Source organism: Pteronotus mesoamericanus, unplaced genomic scaffold, assembly GCF_021234165.1.
Source record: "Pteronotus mesoamericanus isolate MK-2021 breed Mesoamerican mustached bat unplaced genomic scaffold, CSHL_Meso_final contig_33, whole genome shotgun sequence".
NCBI lineage: Eukaryota > Metazoa > Chordata > Mammalia > Chiroptera > Mormoopidae > Pteronotus > Pteronotus mesoamericanus.
This window is the reverse complement of record NW_026555135.1, coordinates 12,202,914-12,218,258: the sequence shown is the minus strand read 5'-3', so window position 1 is coordinate 12,218,258 and position 15,345 is coordinate 12,202,914. Positions and strand designations below refer to the sequence as shown.

At 34.4% G+C, this 15,345-nt stretch overlaps 1 protein-coding gene across 12 annotated transcripts in view; it reads left to right on the top strand.

The window, feature by feature from the left end:
- Positions 1–15,345, top strand: part of PICALM (phosphatidylinositol binding clathrin assembly protein) — a 109,498-nt gene that overhangs the window by 78,678 nt on the left and 15,475 nt on the right. For 4 of the 12 annotated variants that reach the window (XM_054576386.1, XM_054576381.1, XM_054576376.1 and 1 more), the window contains 6 exons: positions 7,580–7,687; positions 9,507–9,638; positions 9,748–9,778; positions 9,955–10,054; positions 12,806–12,829; positions 14,272–14,331. In XM_054576386.1, the coding sequence (XP_054432361.1) occupies positions 7,580–7,687; positions 9,507–9,638; positions 9,748–9,778; positions 9,955–10,054; positions 12,806–12,829; positions 14,272–14,331 (455 nt within the window). The remainder of the gene's footprint in view (positions 1–7,579; positions 7,688–9,506; positions 9,639–9,747; positions 9,779–9,954; positions 10,055–12,805; positions 12,830–14,271; positions 14,332–15,345) is intronic. The other 8 variants (XM_054576387.1, XM_054576384.1, XM_054576377.1 and 5 more) reach the window with 3 other exon arrangements.

Below are 15,345 nucleotides of genomic sequence, written 5' to 3'. Positions count from 1 at the left end.
GTCTAAAATCCATGCTGTTATCCTCTGTCTCTAAGAATCTCACTTCATGTTATCCTTGAGTTAATTAAAAGTAGAGACTGTAAAACAACTTGACTGAATAACCTTTAATTGCAGTAAATTTCACACTATGATTATTCAGGGAGTAAATTTTTGAGTATATATGAAATGGAAATGTTTTTGAATCCTGATAAAAAGATGCTAAACCTCCCTTGAAAGATGGTGAAACTGCTTTTATACAAATCTACAAAATTGCTTAAGGTGGCACAAATTTAAATCTTTGATTAAAAAGCACTGTGCAGAAAGTGATCTGTGTAACCGTAGATGGAGAGTACATGGCCACACTCTGAATAATCTGTTAGATATATCTGAAAGAGAGGGAGGAAAAGAGGTGACTAAGAAAGCAATAGTTGGAAATTTGAGATGTTCTAAGGCAGGTGCTCTACTTATATATAAGTAGTCTGGTAGCTCCAAAGTGTAATTATTGGTTGCATTAATTCTTTTATGTTATTATAATGCAAATGGAGTACTTCATTTGCTCGATAACAAGAGGCTACTAGAGTTATCCTTAGAGGTTTTTTTCTCTTAATTTCTTACAAGTTTTATTATTTTCTTTATATTTACTATGTATGAACTAGTACATGTTTAGTAAATATGGCTGCATGAGTCGTTTTAGTCAGTTTTCTTAATTTGGAGATAAGAAACAAGATATGTCTTCATTTTGGGCCGTATGTTACTTCCTATTTTAGGTTAGAACAGTGCATGGGCTTCCAGCTGTCATATCCATGTGCACTGAAGAGGGACAGAATGGAGGGCAGCGACTTTAAGCTAAAGATCTAGGCTATTTCACATTCAAACAGAAGCAGAATAAAAAAATAAATAAAAGCCATTGTTAGAGAGTTACTGAATTATTTTGGTTTTTCAAGGAAAGTCTGTAACAAAGGGAATATATACTAGCAATGTCCTTTTCCTAATGTTTCTTAATTAAGACCTGTAGGTTGAGATGAAGAAGACCAAAAAGCAAAGCAAATTAGTAAAGGTGTTGGCAATATACTCCAATGTGAGCAGGTGCATTTCAAAATCAAAATAATAAAATTGGTGATTCAGAGTTTTCAAAGACCTCCAGCTCAGCTCTTTTACTGGTAAGAGAATATTATTACCATTTTATGATGAATCACCTGAGTCCTAGAAAAGTTAAATTTACCAAGAAGATCCAGCTATTGGGAGCAAAGCCTGAAGCAGGAGACCTGCAGCTTTGCTCTGCAATGTTTTTTCAGTTAGAGAAACACAGGCTTTCATTTAAGTCTATATTCTTTTTCTGAGAGCAAATGGCACGAATAAAAGTATACTGAAAACTACCTGTGCTAAGTTTTGTCAATAGAAAAACATGTTAAATACTCATTTTTTAATGAAAATGAGTACAAAAAGGGGAATCTAAAAATCAGTCATATCAACCATTAGGCATTAGTTCAGAACAGGGGTCAGCAAACTCATTCTTAAAAGGTCAGATAAATATTTTTGGTTTGTGAGCCACACAGTCTCTGTTGCAGCTACTCAACTTTGACATTATAGCCTGAAAGCAGCCGATACATAAAGCAGAAAATACATAAACATATGAACTTGGCTACGTTCCAAAACTTTATTTATAAAGACATGCAGCTGTAGTTTGGTGATGCCCACCCTAGACAAGGTTTTTTAATGAGAAGCCTTTCAACCCAAGTTAAACGTTTCTAAGAAGTAGATTGTGTAATAAAAATCCCAACAGTTTCTTACTCAGAGTAGGAAAAGCATGAAAGGACCTAGAGCTATATTGCCTGATTAGCCATTACCCACGTATTGTCATTTAAACTTAAAACTTTATTTCCTAAATTGTACTAGCCACATTTTTCATTGCTCAATGACACGTGTGACTAGTCATTACCATATTGTACAGGAACGATTTATAGAACATTTCTGTTACTAGAAAGTTCTACTGGCTAGTTCTGCTCTGGAACAGTGGTGAACAAACTTTTTGTGTAAAGACCCAGATAGTAAATACTTGAGTGTTTACAGGATACATAAAATCTCGATTGTACATTTTTCTTGTCTTATCATTCCTTTCATTTTGTTTTCTTTCCTTTCTTTCATCTTAACCCTTTTAAGATGTAAAAACCATTTTTAGCTCACATGGGCTTATAAAAATAGTCTATAGCCTATAGTTTGCAACCACTGTTATGTAGGATTAAGAACAACCCATAAAAATCAGAGGATAGCTGCGTAGATACCCACCAGCCCTTTTAGAGGACATTGATCTCATGATGTGATGCTAAGCATACTAGGTAATTTGTCCTCATTAAAATTACAAGAACACTGAATTATATATAAGTCAAGGGGAGTTGGTAGTCCCAGCAATGCCATGCCTGTAACCTTGCCTAGCTTGCTTCCTCACCTGTAAACGAAGACACTAGAAGATTGATTGATATTATCTAAAAAGCCAGCTACTTCATATCTTTTTACATAAGCAGTGCAGTCAGTGTTATTTTTAAAAATTTATTGTGAATATAATATATATGTATTTTAAATGTAGTACCCATAATGGAGTCTTAAGTGCTCTTTTTAGTAAGTTTTCATTTGAAAATGCCAAAAACCTGGATTCCCCTGGGGTTTTGTTTGTTTTTAATTACTTTATTCTACTTTTAACTATGCTTCACGCACCCCCTCCCCCCAACCACACACACCATATGTGCCTTGTCAGATTCCTTCCCCCTCTCCCCCCAATCTCTACTTTCAGAGAAGTTTGATCCGCTGCAGTAACACTGATTCCAGGAAAGGGCAGAGGCATGAGTACCCCTAAAGCAACTAGCATCCTGTGGCCCAAGGTGCCTCCCTGCCACTCCCAGACCTGGGCTCCCCCTCAGTTTCAGTTAAATAAAGAGAGGAAAATCTCCCCAGGGAGTGTTGGAGGATCTGCCTCCTGCATCTGCCCCTCCCCAGGCAGAGGAGTCTGAGCACAAGCTATTTTAGAGTATACACATCCACTGTACCCCACCAAACCAAGGCACCTTGTTAGATTGCTTTTCTGGTGCTCAAGCTTATCCTAATACTACCTTTATGTGCCATGACCCTTCTACTATAGCTGATTTATTTTGAGGTAGCTAATGGTATCTCTAAAGTTTATCCATTACTGCAAGAGGAATTTCTTTTTATTGTTTTTCTTAAAATGAAATTTTAAAATATCTGTAAGAAAAAAATACTTGTTGCTTTTAAAGAACAGATTAGTATTTGCTGAATTCTGTTACCTTGATTAAAAGCATTGTGCTGTGAATGGATGCCTGTCATTTTTCAGTTAATTTATACTCAAAACTTTAAAATTCTCAGAAAAGTTTATAACATTTTAATATTATAAGCTTACAGAATTTAAAGCTCTTTGAATAGGTGTAATGATAGAAGAGTAGATAACTTAGACTTAAGAAGTTGTTGCACAGGTGTTACGGAGATTCTGCTGGACAGAAGCATACTTTTCCAGCACTGTCCTAAGGGCATACAGATGGCATGCTGTTCCCAGAGAGGTATGGCCAATTTGATGTTCATCTCTGTCCAAATATGTTCTAGGCCAATGCAGTAGCAATAAAACTTGAAATACAGCTGAATTTTGTGTATGTGTGTGTACATAGGAGTTGGTTACTTAGTTAAGTTACCATTAAAAAGTAGGTTTGATAAAACTAAAGAGCTGAGATTTTTGACTGGCAGTAAGAATTGGGTGTGGTTAAAAGTACTTAAGAATGGAATATAGGAGGGCATTAGATAGAAAGGATAAGTTTGGATTCCACTGAACTTGGGTTTGGATTCCAGTCCTACTCCCTAACCCATGTGGCTTTATGCAGGTATTTAACCTTTCTAAACCTATGAAAATTGGGATAACGATGTCTTGTATGATTGCTTTGAGGTTTATCTGTCTGGCTCTGTAACATCCAGCAGTATCCCTGGCACATGGAATTAGAATTATTAGAACTATTAGAATTAGAACTATTCTTAAAAAAAATCTTGTGTATGCAGATTATTTCATATTTGGAATGTACTTTTTACCTGAACTATTCATCATCTGGTACCGTTTCAAGCACTGGTTGTTTTTGCATTGCTTTTAAATTTTAAAATTGCCAAGGGTTGTTTACTTTTTTGGCAAGCATTTGCTATGAAAAGCTCAAGAAGTTCCTAAAAGTTGAATAGACCTGATGAATAAGTATGATTAATTTCTGTGGCTATAATAATAATTTATATTTTTTACCTACTGGTTTATGTAAAATGAATTATTTCAGATAAACTAAAATCCCCTAATAGATTCTGTAATCAAACAAATTGGGGTTTAAGTCTTGATTCCTTGGGTAAATTGTAAAATCTCTTAGTTTCCTAGTCTGTAAAATAAGCATAATAATAACTATTATAGGGTTATTTTGAGGTTTAGGGAATAGCATATTTATAAATTCTTTGCATAGTGTTTAATGGGAGTTAATAAATAGTAGCATTTACTTTCAGATAAAAGTACAAAGCGTCATTTATCAGGGAGCTATTAAAAGCATCAAAATCCATTAACAGCTCAACTAATTTTTCTTAAAGGTGTTTGAAATGTCTTACTGTTCCCAGAGCTTGTTCAACTTGTACCTTTCAGTTAATATATTATTGTCCTCTTGAGATTCGCCTTGAAGGGCAGTGGTTTCTAACTGTTCATTTATGAAGTGGTGTTGGTTAGTAACAAAGAGTTTTCACTGGGCCTTGCTGAAATGTAAGAATAGGCAATTCAATGTAGTGATTATTTCATAAAATTGACCTTAGTTAGGAGAGTCTGTTCATCTTTTTTTCGGTTCCTAAAATTTCCTTTTGAAATGGTAATATTAGTTTTGTAACTTCGCTTTAGTAACTTCTAAAAATTAAAAGTTAACAACCCTTGACAGTCTTCCAAAAAGTGATCTAGGGCAGAGGACCAAAAAGTTGATAATGGGCATTAAAATGATAATGCTGAACTCTTACCTTGAAGGGTGTGTGTGTTACCAGCATTTATTAATTACTTAAAAAACTGTTACTTTGAAAATATGCTGCTTGCTTCCATGGTAGTGAATCAGCTATTACAGTTTAATATTTAAGATTTTATGTTTATGTGTTTCCCTGTGTCTATGTAGAGGCTTTTTAAATTTGAGCTTCTAGTTGTGAATTACTTTGTATATTTTAAAACCTTTTATACTTTTATATGATAGTAATATAACTCCACAGATTGATCCTCCTGGGAACCTCAGAAGATGGCTCCTCTCTTTACAGAAAGTAATAAAGTTGTTTTTGTGTTACTACAACAGATAGGCTTATCTCTAATTATCAACCAAACCCTAGAAAGTTGGGACAGAATAGCGGGAGAAAATAGAAATTTGATATACTTACTGTCCTGGTTATAAATTACTGTTCCATGTATCTTCTAGTACTTAATGACATCATAGCCATCATGACATCACAGTATATATACTTCTTACACTGTAATGATAGCATGGACACACAATTATGGATGATAGATTTTTGTCTTTCTTGAGTAGATAACATTGATTATTTTTGTAAGGAGAAGAACCAGTAAACCTGTGATATAATTCTTAAACAGCTTGTGCAGTTTAAAATGCTGCTAAATTGTTAAGTCTGTATAATTTTAGGAACCTTTTGGCTAATAATCAGATTTGTATACTAAATTATTTTGTATTTTTATAGTATTTGTGTTGTCATTGTATGACTGGTCTTTGAGTTAAAGAGTATTTTTAAGGGTTAAGTACTTAGAGAAATAAGGTCTTATTTGAACATTTCTTTTTTTAAAAAATATTTTTATTTATTTATTTTTAGAGAAGGGAAAGGAGAAAGAGAGGGAGGCAAACATCAATGTGTGGTTGCCTCTTGCATGCCCCTATTGGAGACCTAGCCTGCGACCCAGGCATGTGCCCTGACTGGGAATTGAACCAGCGACCCTTTGGTTTACATGCTGGCACTAAGTCCACTGAGCCACACCAGCCAGGGCTTATTTGTACATTCTTAAAAATTTGTACCATACAGGATATTCATGCTATGATATAAAATGCTACTTTTAAAGTAGTGTTATTGATGTGTACTAGATGTGTAAGTCATTCATTGTTAATAGTAAGTCACTGCTTTCTGGCCCCTGTCTTTGAGGACCTTTTTGGACTTCTTACCAAATCTTGTCCTACTTTTTACTGTCCTTTTTTTTAAGACCAACTTTTTTGGTACAACATTATATTATACTTCTTTATTGCTCGGTGTGGCATATATTAAGAATTCAAAGTGAGGTTCTGACAAACAGAGTCCTTTGGCAGAAAGTTTAAACAGGAGGAAGGAGAGCGTATGTTTAAGACACAAAAGTTTAACTTCTCCCTAATGATATTGTTATTAATCTTCTAATATGAGATTTTCTTTCCTTTTTCTTTTCTCTTTATTTTCTTTTCTCTTTTCCTTCCCTTCCCTCCACCTCTCCTCCCCACCGCTCCCTTCTCTTCTCCTCCTCTCCTCCCTCTCTTTGTTTCTTTTTGCATTCTGTAAATTTAGAGATGGACGAAAATTTAGCCATTTATTACAGCCTTTAACAAAGTGAAAGAATTCCTTCTTTGTGATCTTTGCTGGACTGTTCTCTATTTGGATATATACTCAGTGATTTGAAAGCTCCCCAAGTCATGTGAGAGTCCTAATAATTTTAGATGATTTTAATTCTTTTCAGCCCTTGGAAATTCAGAACCTCACCTAATGAAAATACAATGTTACACAGTTGAAAACCTTATATTAGTTATCTCAGTGTAGTCTGGTGTCAGAGCATGAGCTGGGTGTTCGTTGACTTAATAACACTAGCATCAGTATAAAACAGACAAAGAATAAGGTTTCCTATTTATGTTCTGGTATTTTATACTAGAGTTAGGTAAATTAGCATGTTTGATGGTATATTTGTCAGCCCAGCTGTTGGAAATAAGTTCGAGTTGGGGTTGAAAATGGTTGTTTTTTTGGGGGGCGGTGATATTCAAAAGACACTATGACACAGGGGAGCGTAAGGATTAGTGGGTTGTAATTTTCAGAATCCTGTCACTTCTGAAGTGAATGTAACCAAAGAAGTTTCTGTTAACCATTGAAGGAAGAAAAGAGAAATATGGAAAGTGAATTCGTACAGGAAAAAGAGATATTAAATGGATTCATCTGTTTTTTAAAAAACGTACCCTTATATCATTCCCAAATAAACCCTCAAGTTGTCTATATTTTAGATATGTTCAGTTTTTTTAAAGGTCAATATACAACATTAAGGGAAAAAAATAAGCAGAGATTTTTATTTTTTTCTGAAACGAAACATACTAGTAGGTCAACTTCAGTTCTTTTGTTATTTTTCATTTTCTTTGTCAGTGGGATTTTTGTTATGGATTGTGTAATCACAAAACAATGTGTAGGAAACATTTTGATTTGAGGATTGACCTTGTTTTTGTTGTGGGAACACATTGCATTTTCTATTTTATTATTGTTATTAAAGAGATACATATGTAGACTTATTAAAGAATTGAGCTTTTTGCCTTTTGTTTTTTCTTAGGATTCACTCCTTCTCCAGTTGCACAGCCACATCCTTCAGTGGGCCTTAATGTTGACTTTGAATCTGTGTTTGGAAATAAATCTACCAACGTTATTATAGATTCTGGGGGTAAGGAAAAATTGTTTTATTAACATTACTATAATGTTCTAATTTAGATTCTGTGTAAGGATAGGTAATGTTCCTTTAAAATAGATTAAATTACAGTAGCTAAGGAAGGTATCCCTCCTCTCCCAACCACTATATCAGAACATCAAGGGGCTATTAACTATTACTCTTTTTTAATGGCACTTTTGACTCTGGGAAGATTTTGTTTCTCCCAGAGCTGAATGAGAGAGAGGAAAAAGATTTTGCTTAGATTGGAGTGCTAAATTGATAGTGGCTGTATGTAGATTACTGGGCCTTTTACTCATTACAATTTTTACCTTTGCTGAAAGGAAATTGGCTTTTTGAAAACTAGGAAAATATATCCTATCATACTTTACATGTATAGTCCATGTATAAACAATTAGAATGTATTAAACCTCAGAGCTGTGGGTACAGGGGCTTTGTATTAGAGAGGAGAAGGGAGGGAGAAAGAGAAGGATAGAAACATTAATGTGTGGTTGCCTCTGCATGCCCCCTACTGGGGACCTGGCCGGCCACCCAGGCGTGTGGCCTGACTGGGAATTGACCCTTTGGTTCACAGGCTGGCACTCAGTCCACTAAGCCACACCAGCCAGGGCACTTTGTATTGTTTTGAGGATGATTTTTACCATAGTGTGCTTGTTCATTTGTCTTAAAAAGAGCTTTATAAATTGTAGAGCCAGGTTTCTACTTAATTATTTCCATTTAACGTCTTGTTTTTTTTGGAAGTTTATAAAAATTAAGCATTCTTATGAAATTGACAATTCTCTTCTTACCATGGGATGACTTTTCATTTTGGTTAGTACTTAAATTCAAGCCATTTAAAGAAATACATTGAGGTATTCTTAACTTTATAATATACAACTAGTTGTCATCCAAAAAGTAAGAAGTAAGCTGATACAGAATATATATGGGCTAAGAATTTTTTTTTTCTGTACACTAGGAGGCTTATAATTATACTTTTTTATGGACTTGACTTTCCTTTTGAGTTTATCTTACTGGGAAGAGAGATAAAGAAAATAGAAACCAATTGTTTATATTTTGTAAACCACCATTTTTAATGATGTTTTCAAATCCTTTAGTATACTAGACTATGCTGTTTAGTCCTTTAGGGATTGGTTTGGTTGAATTATGTTACATTCTACTTTCTAGGGATTTTATTTTTTATATTTCTAAGCAATGTCCTAGTTTCCTAGATTTTTTATGCAATTGAAACATAATTTAGCAATTTCTAAGGTATAATTTAGTTTAGCTGGTTTTAGACAGAACCAAAGAGATTATATGATGACTCATTTTGACTTGATTCTAATGTACTATTTTACATACACCTTATATTCACCACTTTGAAGAGTATAAAAAGGTCAATAAAATATTATTTCTTAATAGAAACTTTTCTCAAAGTTTCCAGAGATGTATTTTTTACCTGTATTGCTTCAGGTATCAGTGAGTCTTAAGAAAATTGGCGGGGCGGAGGGGAGGATTGCATTTCATTCCTTTGTCTTTTACAACTTTGGAATAAGAATAGTTTACTTGAGTGCTTCTTTCCTCATCCCCTTTAACCTTAGTGTAATTTTATCATGAGATAAGACAAATTATTTCTGTAAAAGCAAATACAGCCTTCTCAGTTCACTTAAATGGTGAATTTCTTTTTTTTTTTTTTTTCAATTGAAGAGCATATTTACTAATGAATTTTGGAGGACTCCTGCAGTAAACAAACAAGGAGAAAAGGCAGAGACCTCCTTTAGAAAGCTGTAGCACCATAAAGTTCCTTACAAATCCTATTTCATCTGTTTGTAACTTTAAGGCTTTGATGAACTAGGTGGACTCCTCAAACCAACAGTGGCCTCTCAGAACCAGAGTCTTCCTGCTGCCAAACTTCCACCTAACAAGTTAGTATCTGATGACTTGGATTCATCCTTAGCCAACCTCGTAGGCAGTAAGTATTCTTTGGATCCTTTACTCTTCTTCAAAAGTGTTTTACTTTAAAAAAAAAAAAAAAAAGGAGAGTCTAGTTTGTAACTGCTTTCTTTTTTTTCCTGTCCTAGATCTTGGCATTGGAAATGGAACCACTAAGAAGTGAGTTTTTGTTTGTATTTCTTGCCATTTGGTGCTTGGAAGTGGATTTGGCTTTCATCTAGAAAGTGTGTGTAGAGATGTCATCTGCATCTTAACTGCTCTGTTCAATCTAAATATATAGTAATGAAACTTCATAGTAACAGACATTTACTATGCTCACTTATATTTATTTAAAGTGATGTAAACTGGAGTCAGCCAGGTGAAAAGAAGTTAACTGGAGGATCTAACTGGCAACCAAAAGTTGCACCAACAACTGCTTGGAATGCTGCCACGATGGTGAGTCGAAAGAGCTTATGATACATTAACATGAGTAAAAATGTGTACCAAAAATATTTTTGAAATGATAGGCATAAATGAAAAGATTGTTGTTATTGAGTTCTAGAGATATAAGTAATCTATTTCTTTTAAAGAGGCTTGGTTGACTATATTTGCAAGTGCATTTTAGTAGCTATCATTCGTTTATAGGTTACTTGTGTCAGGCATAATCAGATAGATAATATGTGGTTTTATTTTATATAATCTTCAAATTAACCTTGAATGGTAGCAGCTATTATTGTTCCCATTTTACAGATGAAGAAATGGAGACACAAATTTAAGTACTTATGTCCAGGGTTACAGAATTCTTAAGAGAGATGGTGGATTTTTAGAACCCAGGTAGCCATATGCTCTTAATCACTACTTTTTGCCACTGGTTTCAAATATATTTCTCATTTATCTAGAAAATAGCATCGTTAGTTTTTTCTGATCTCACCATTAATAAAGAAACTATATTTGCTTGGCTTTTATTAATATTGTCATATAATTTATACAGTTGATTCTCTTCATTTGCTGCACTTAGTTCTTAAAGTCACCAAACACTGAACCATTGCTAGGTTCACACACACGTTTCCCCTGCAGTGGTTCAGTGCTTACTAATTCAGTGTTAGTGTGACTTGAAGAACATAACTGCAGCAAATCAACTGTTGCCAGTGGAGAATCAACTGTGTGTGGCTATAAACATGCACGCGCGCGCACACACACATTACCTAGATTATAATCATAAATTTTTTTAAAACTACTTCTGGTAAATTATATATTTTTTTATTTTACAAAAGAGAAAATGAGGTTTAGAAGTGTTAAAGTGACTTGTCTGAAGCCACCCCAGACAGGTGCCAGAGTTGAGATTCTAGTTCTGTCCATTGGCCGCAAAGCCTGAGCGTCTTGCTGCTTACGACTGCACTCTTGCCTCCCTTCTCCATCCTTTGGTCATCTTCCTGTTGGAGCTAAAACAAGGCAGACCCTTGGTTTGTTCAACTTAAGCTGGGAATGAATGCATAGGGAGACAAATTGTTCATCATTCCACGCGTGTCCATAAATAACCTCAAAAACATGATAAGCTTTGATTTTTTTTATTACAAATAAATTTTAGCAGGTAGGTAAATTTGCAAGTATAAAATGAAGAATGAGAATTAATTGTATATGCTAAATAATTAGCATTTAGTACTGAGGAAGTTCTGTTAACTTTTTAATTACTCAAAGTTGTAATTATTGCAGTGTAGTTTTGTGGCTGTATTCCTAATCTTGACCAGCTGCTGTTTTATTATCCCAACATGTCTTCCTGGGTCAGAGAAAACCATGTTCTTCTTGTGGAAAAATTTGAAACATGCTTACTTGTAACAGTGTGCTAATAGCATTTTAACAACACAAGCTACACACTATAGCCTTTCTGTTGTTATTAGAGACCCCCATTATCCTTGTAATAGTTACTTGTTATTAAACACCTTCCAGGGCATTGCTCTGTTTTTTCCCTTAGGTTAATCATAAAATGGTATGCTGTTAAAATTTTGTGGGACATTATCTAAAAAGTTATGTTATCTTCAGTCTTCATAAATAGAAAATAATACTGATTTAGCCACCTTTTTAAGGCAGTAATTTTTCACTGATAGTGGTTACTACCGTCACTAATAATAAAATCTTGCATTTAAATAGTTTAGTGTTTTACACACACTTTAGTCTGTAAACAGTGTACTCTTGGTGGGGGGGGGGCGGTTTGAATAGATGTTATCCCAGTTATAAGGATGAAGTTTTGTGAATTTTTTTTTCCCACGTGCAGATCAACTAGAAAGCAGGTTCAAATTGAAATACATCCCTCTGAATCCAGTGTTTTCCCCCTCTGTAACATATCTCACTGGCTAGGGAATGGCAGGAGGGTTAGGTTAGTGGGTTTTATAGCCTCAGGTGTGAATTATATAGTGATAATATATGAGAAAGATACAATGAATATTTTCTTATTGTACTGAATTAGTATTAATCTGTGTGAAATATTAGGAATTTGTAGCTAGCAATTTACCTAAGTTGACTACTAGAATATAATAGGCCTCCAACCACCTAGAGTTTGTATGTAAGTTGATGAGAGCAATATTTATGGTGCTGTGTTATATATGGTGATATGTATTATTTCTTAAGCTTTTTTAAAAATAGTGTGTATGTATTTTGTAGAATTTCTTTTTAATGACTAACATTTAGGGCTGGTGATGTGAATCACTACTTATGTAAACTGCTGCTTATGACATTTCTTTACATTTCTAACCACTTTATTAATCCTTAAACACTGTCAAGGTTTTTAAATATTTTTTAATTTAACACAAATTCTTTGGTATTTTATTAAAATATATAATGATGTTATAGTACAAATTCTTTTAGTTATGCTTTTTTTCTTGTAGTAGATGTTACATGATGCAGCCTATTGATAGGATGCACTGAATTTTGTACAACGGACACTAATAAATTTTATGTTTTAATGACACTTGTAATCAGTAAACTATTATGTATGCAAGGGGATAATGCCAAAGACTAAATTTCCCTTCCAACCTTGATAGTGTTTCAGTATAGATGTTCTTCCATTAGATACTGGAAATAGAAGGGATTTTAGGTAGTTAGTGAATGTACATGTGAACTAAAATGCTCTCTGTGTATTTTCTGTTGTGTAAGTACTTGTTCTAATCCAGTGTTATTGCATTATGTAATTGTTCTCCCTGGGAAAAACAGAATGGCATGCATTTTCCACAATACGTAAGTGACCAAAAACTAGCCTTTTTTGCAATAAATTGGCATGCTATTAACCACTGCTGTAGCAGAATCTCATAACCTTTCAGCTATTACTTGTTTTCACATTCAGATTTTCAATGTGCCAAAATTCTTCCAAGCATCTACTGATTTCATGGGTGTGTTGCAGAATTGATTCTGATGATGGCATGGGAAATATAAATTTTTTTTCTTGCTTAATATTCTGCCATTTGCTGCCAGATGGCTGGGTGTCTGTGTGTGTATCTGTGCTGCCACTATGCACTTGATGAGTTCTGAATGAAGGGAAATGTTGATTGTGGTAATGTTGAAAATAACAACTGCATGAAAATCTTACAGGCTTCTGCTGTACTTGGCAGTGTGTCTGCTGCTCTTGCAGCTCTCAGTTTTAAAGTAGGTAGAGACCAATAAGTCCTACATACTCACTCAAATACTAAACTTTTTAACTATTCACTTTAGTTGCGCTTCTTTTACCTTCTCCATGCATTTGTTCAAATTGCCATATATTTTCAGGGTTTTTTTGTTTGTTTTTTGGGGATTTTTTGGGGGTAATGTTTCTGCAGTGTTATTGGTCTTTCACCTGTATTCAGTTTCAGTTTTCATTATAAAATAACATAGACAGAGAATATTGTTAAGACAGCAAATATAGCTAAAATATGTATTTATAGAGCATGAGTTAAAGGAGGAGGAGGAGGGGAACTTAAATATCTTAGTGATGGGCAGCTCTCTTAAGCATTAAAGCATAAACAGACTTAAAAATTTATTGCTCTTCCAGTTTGCTGCTTTGCAGAAGATAGTTTAAATCATTTATGAAATGAGTAAAAAGGAATGCTAATATACATAACTCTGTAAGAACCATGTGCTTTGTAGAAATAGTCATAATCAGTAGTGGTTTGAAATCTTTGGGGTTTTTTGGAAAAAGTGAATGAGGTCCTCAGAAACTAATTTTCTTTGAAAGATCAAATTACTGATTAATTTGGGGTTTTTAATTTTTTTTTCTTTGCTTAAAAACTGAAGTGCCTAGGAAAACATTCAGTAATACTACGTTTTCTGGGTAACCATTTATTAGTGATAGTAGACTTAAAATTTAGAACTGAATATTGTTTAAAATCTGGAAATTTTAAAGCTGTAAAAAAGCCCCTTGAAATCTTAGATCACTGTTTAAGTATCTAAGTTAAAGGGCATTTTTTCTTTCTAATCATTCTGCTTTTCTGCTAATTGCAGGGCACCTTTTTTCATTGAGCATTGAGACTTTTTTTAAAAAAATTAGAATTGACAAATTGACACAGTTCTTAATGATCACAGGTATCACATTTAATCACAGCTGTCTTAGCAATTCTTTTAGTAGAACTACAGCTATTAATTTCTTGAACTCAGTTGACATACAGAAGTTATACTTCCTTGTTTATTTTTTTCTTTCACTATTTCAGGCACCCCCCGTAATGGCCTATCCTGCTACTACACCAACAGGCATGATAGGATATGGAATTGTAAGTATTTTTCTATACACAGCCTTTTTTTTTTAGATTTTATTTATTTTTAGAGAGAGGGAAAGGGAAGGAAAAGAGGGAGAGAAACATCAATGTGTGGTTGCCTCTCATGCATCCCCTACTGGGGACCTGACCCGCAACCCATGCTGTGCCCTGAATGGGAATCGAACTGGTGACCCTTCCGTTTGCAGGCTGGCACTCAGTCTTCTGAGCCACACCAGCCATGGCTATATACACAGCTTTTTGAAAACAGGTCGATTTCCTATTTAACATGCTTTTATTACACACTTAACTGCAAAAAAAGAGCTTATTGCCAACCATACCCTTAGTGCCTTACACAGAACCTTGTATGTTCCACAGCATTGATTGGTTTCCTAAGTGTTCTTAGAATAGTCACGATACGACAGATAACATTATTAATGTTCACAGTATTACTTGGCTTATTTTTCTGTTGTAACTTTGCTAGGCTTTTAATATTTCATTACAAACTCAGGCATTAATAGTAACTCCAAGTCTTTGTTGCTGTGATCTTATATTAACACCAGTGAGGTCTTATAACAATAATACTGTAGGGGAAGGGAGGAATTAACAGTTTTTGAATTGTGTAAAGGTAAATTTAGTCGAATAAAGGCCAGAGAAATTTTCCCGAGACAATGGTTGGTACAGTACAAACTGCACTATAACCTTTAAGTTGGCCACAATTCACATTCTAGACAGCCCTTGCTATCTTAAATCTCTTCATATGTAGACTCACTTAGATAAGAAATGGAGGTAGTGCCTTCAACTTCCTGTACATGTTTGGGGAACTCTTGCTGATAGGAGACAGCACTACATCCCTTTGTGTTGCTAAGGTGGCACCTGTGCTACTTGTTCGTTCGTTTACATCTTACGGAAGTAGCTCTTTTCTTATGTATGAAGAAGTTTCGAAGCTTTTGGTTGGTGGTCATTACATAAGAAAGGAGTCTATACAAAAACTCAGGCAATGAAGTTAAAGTTCTCTCTACAAATAAGAGT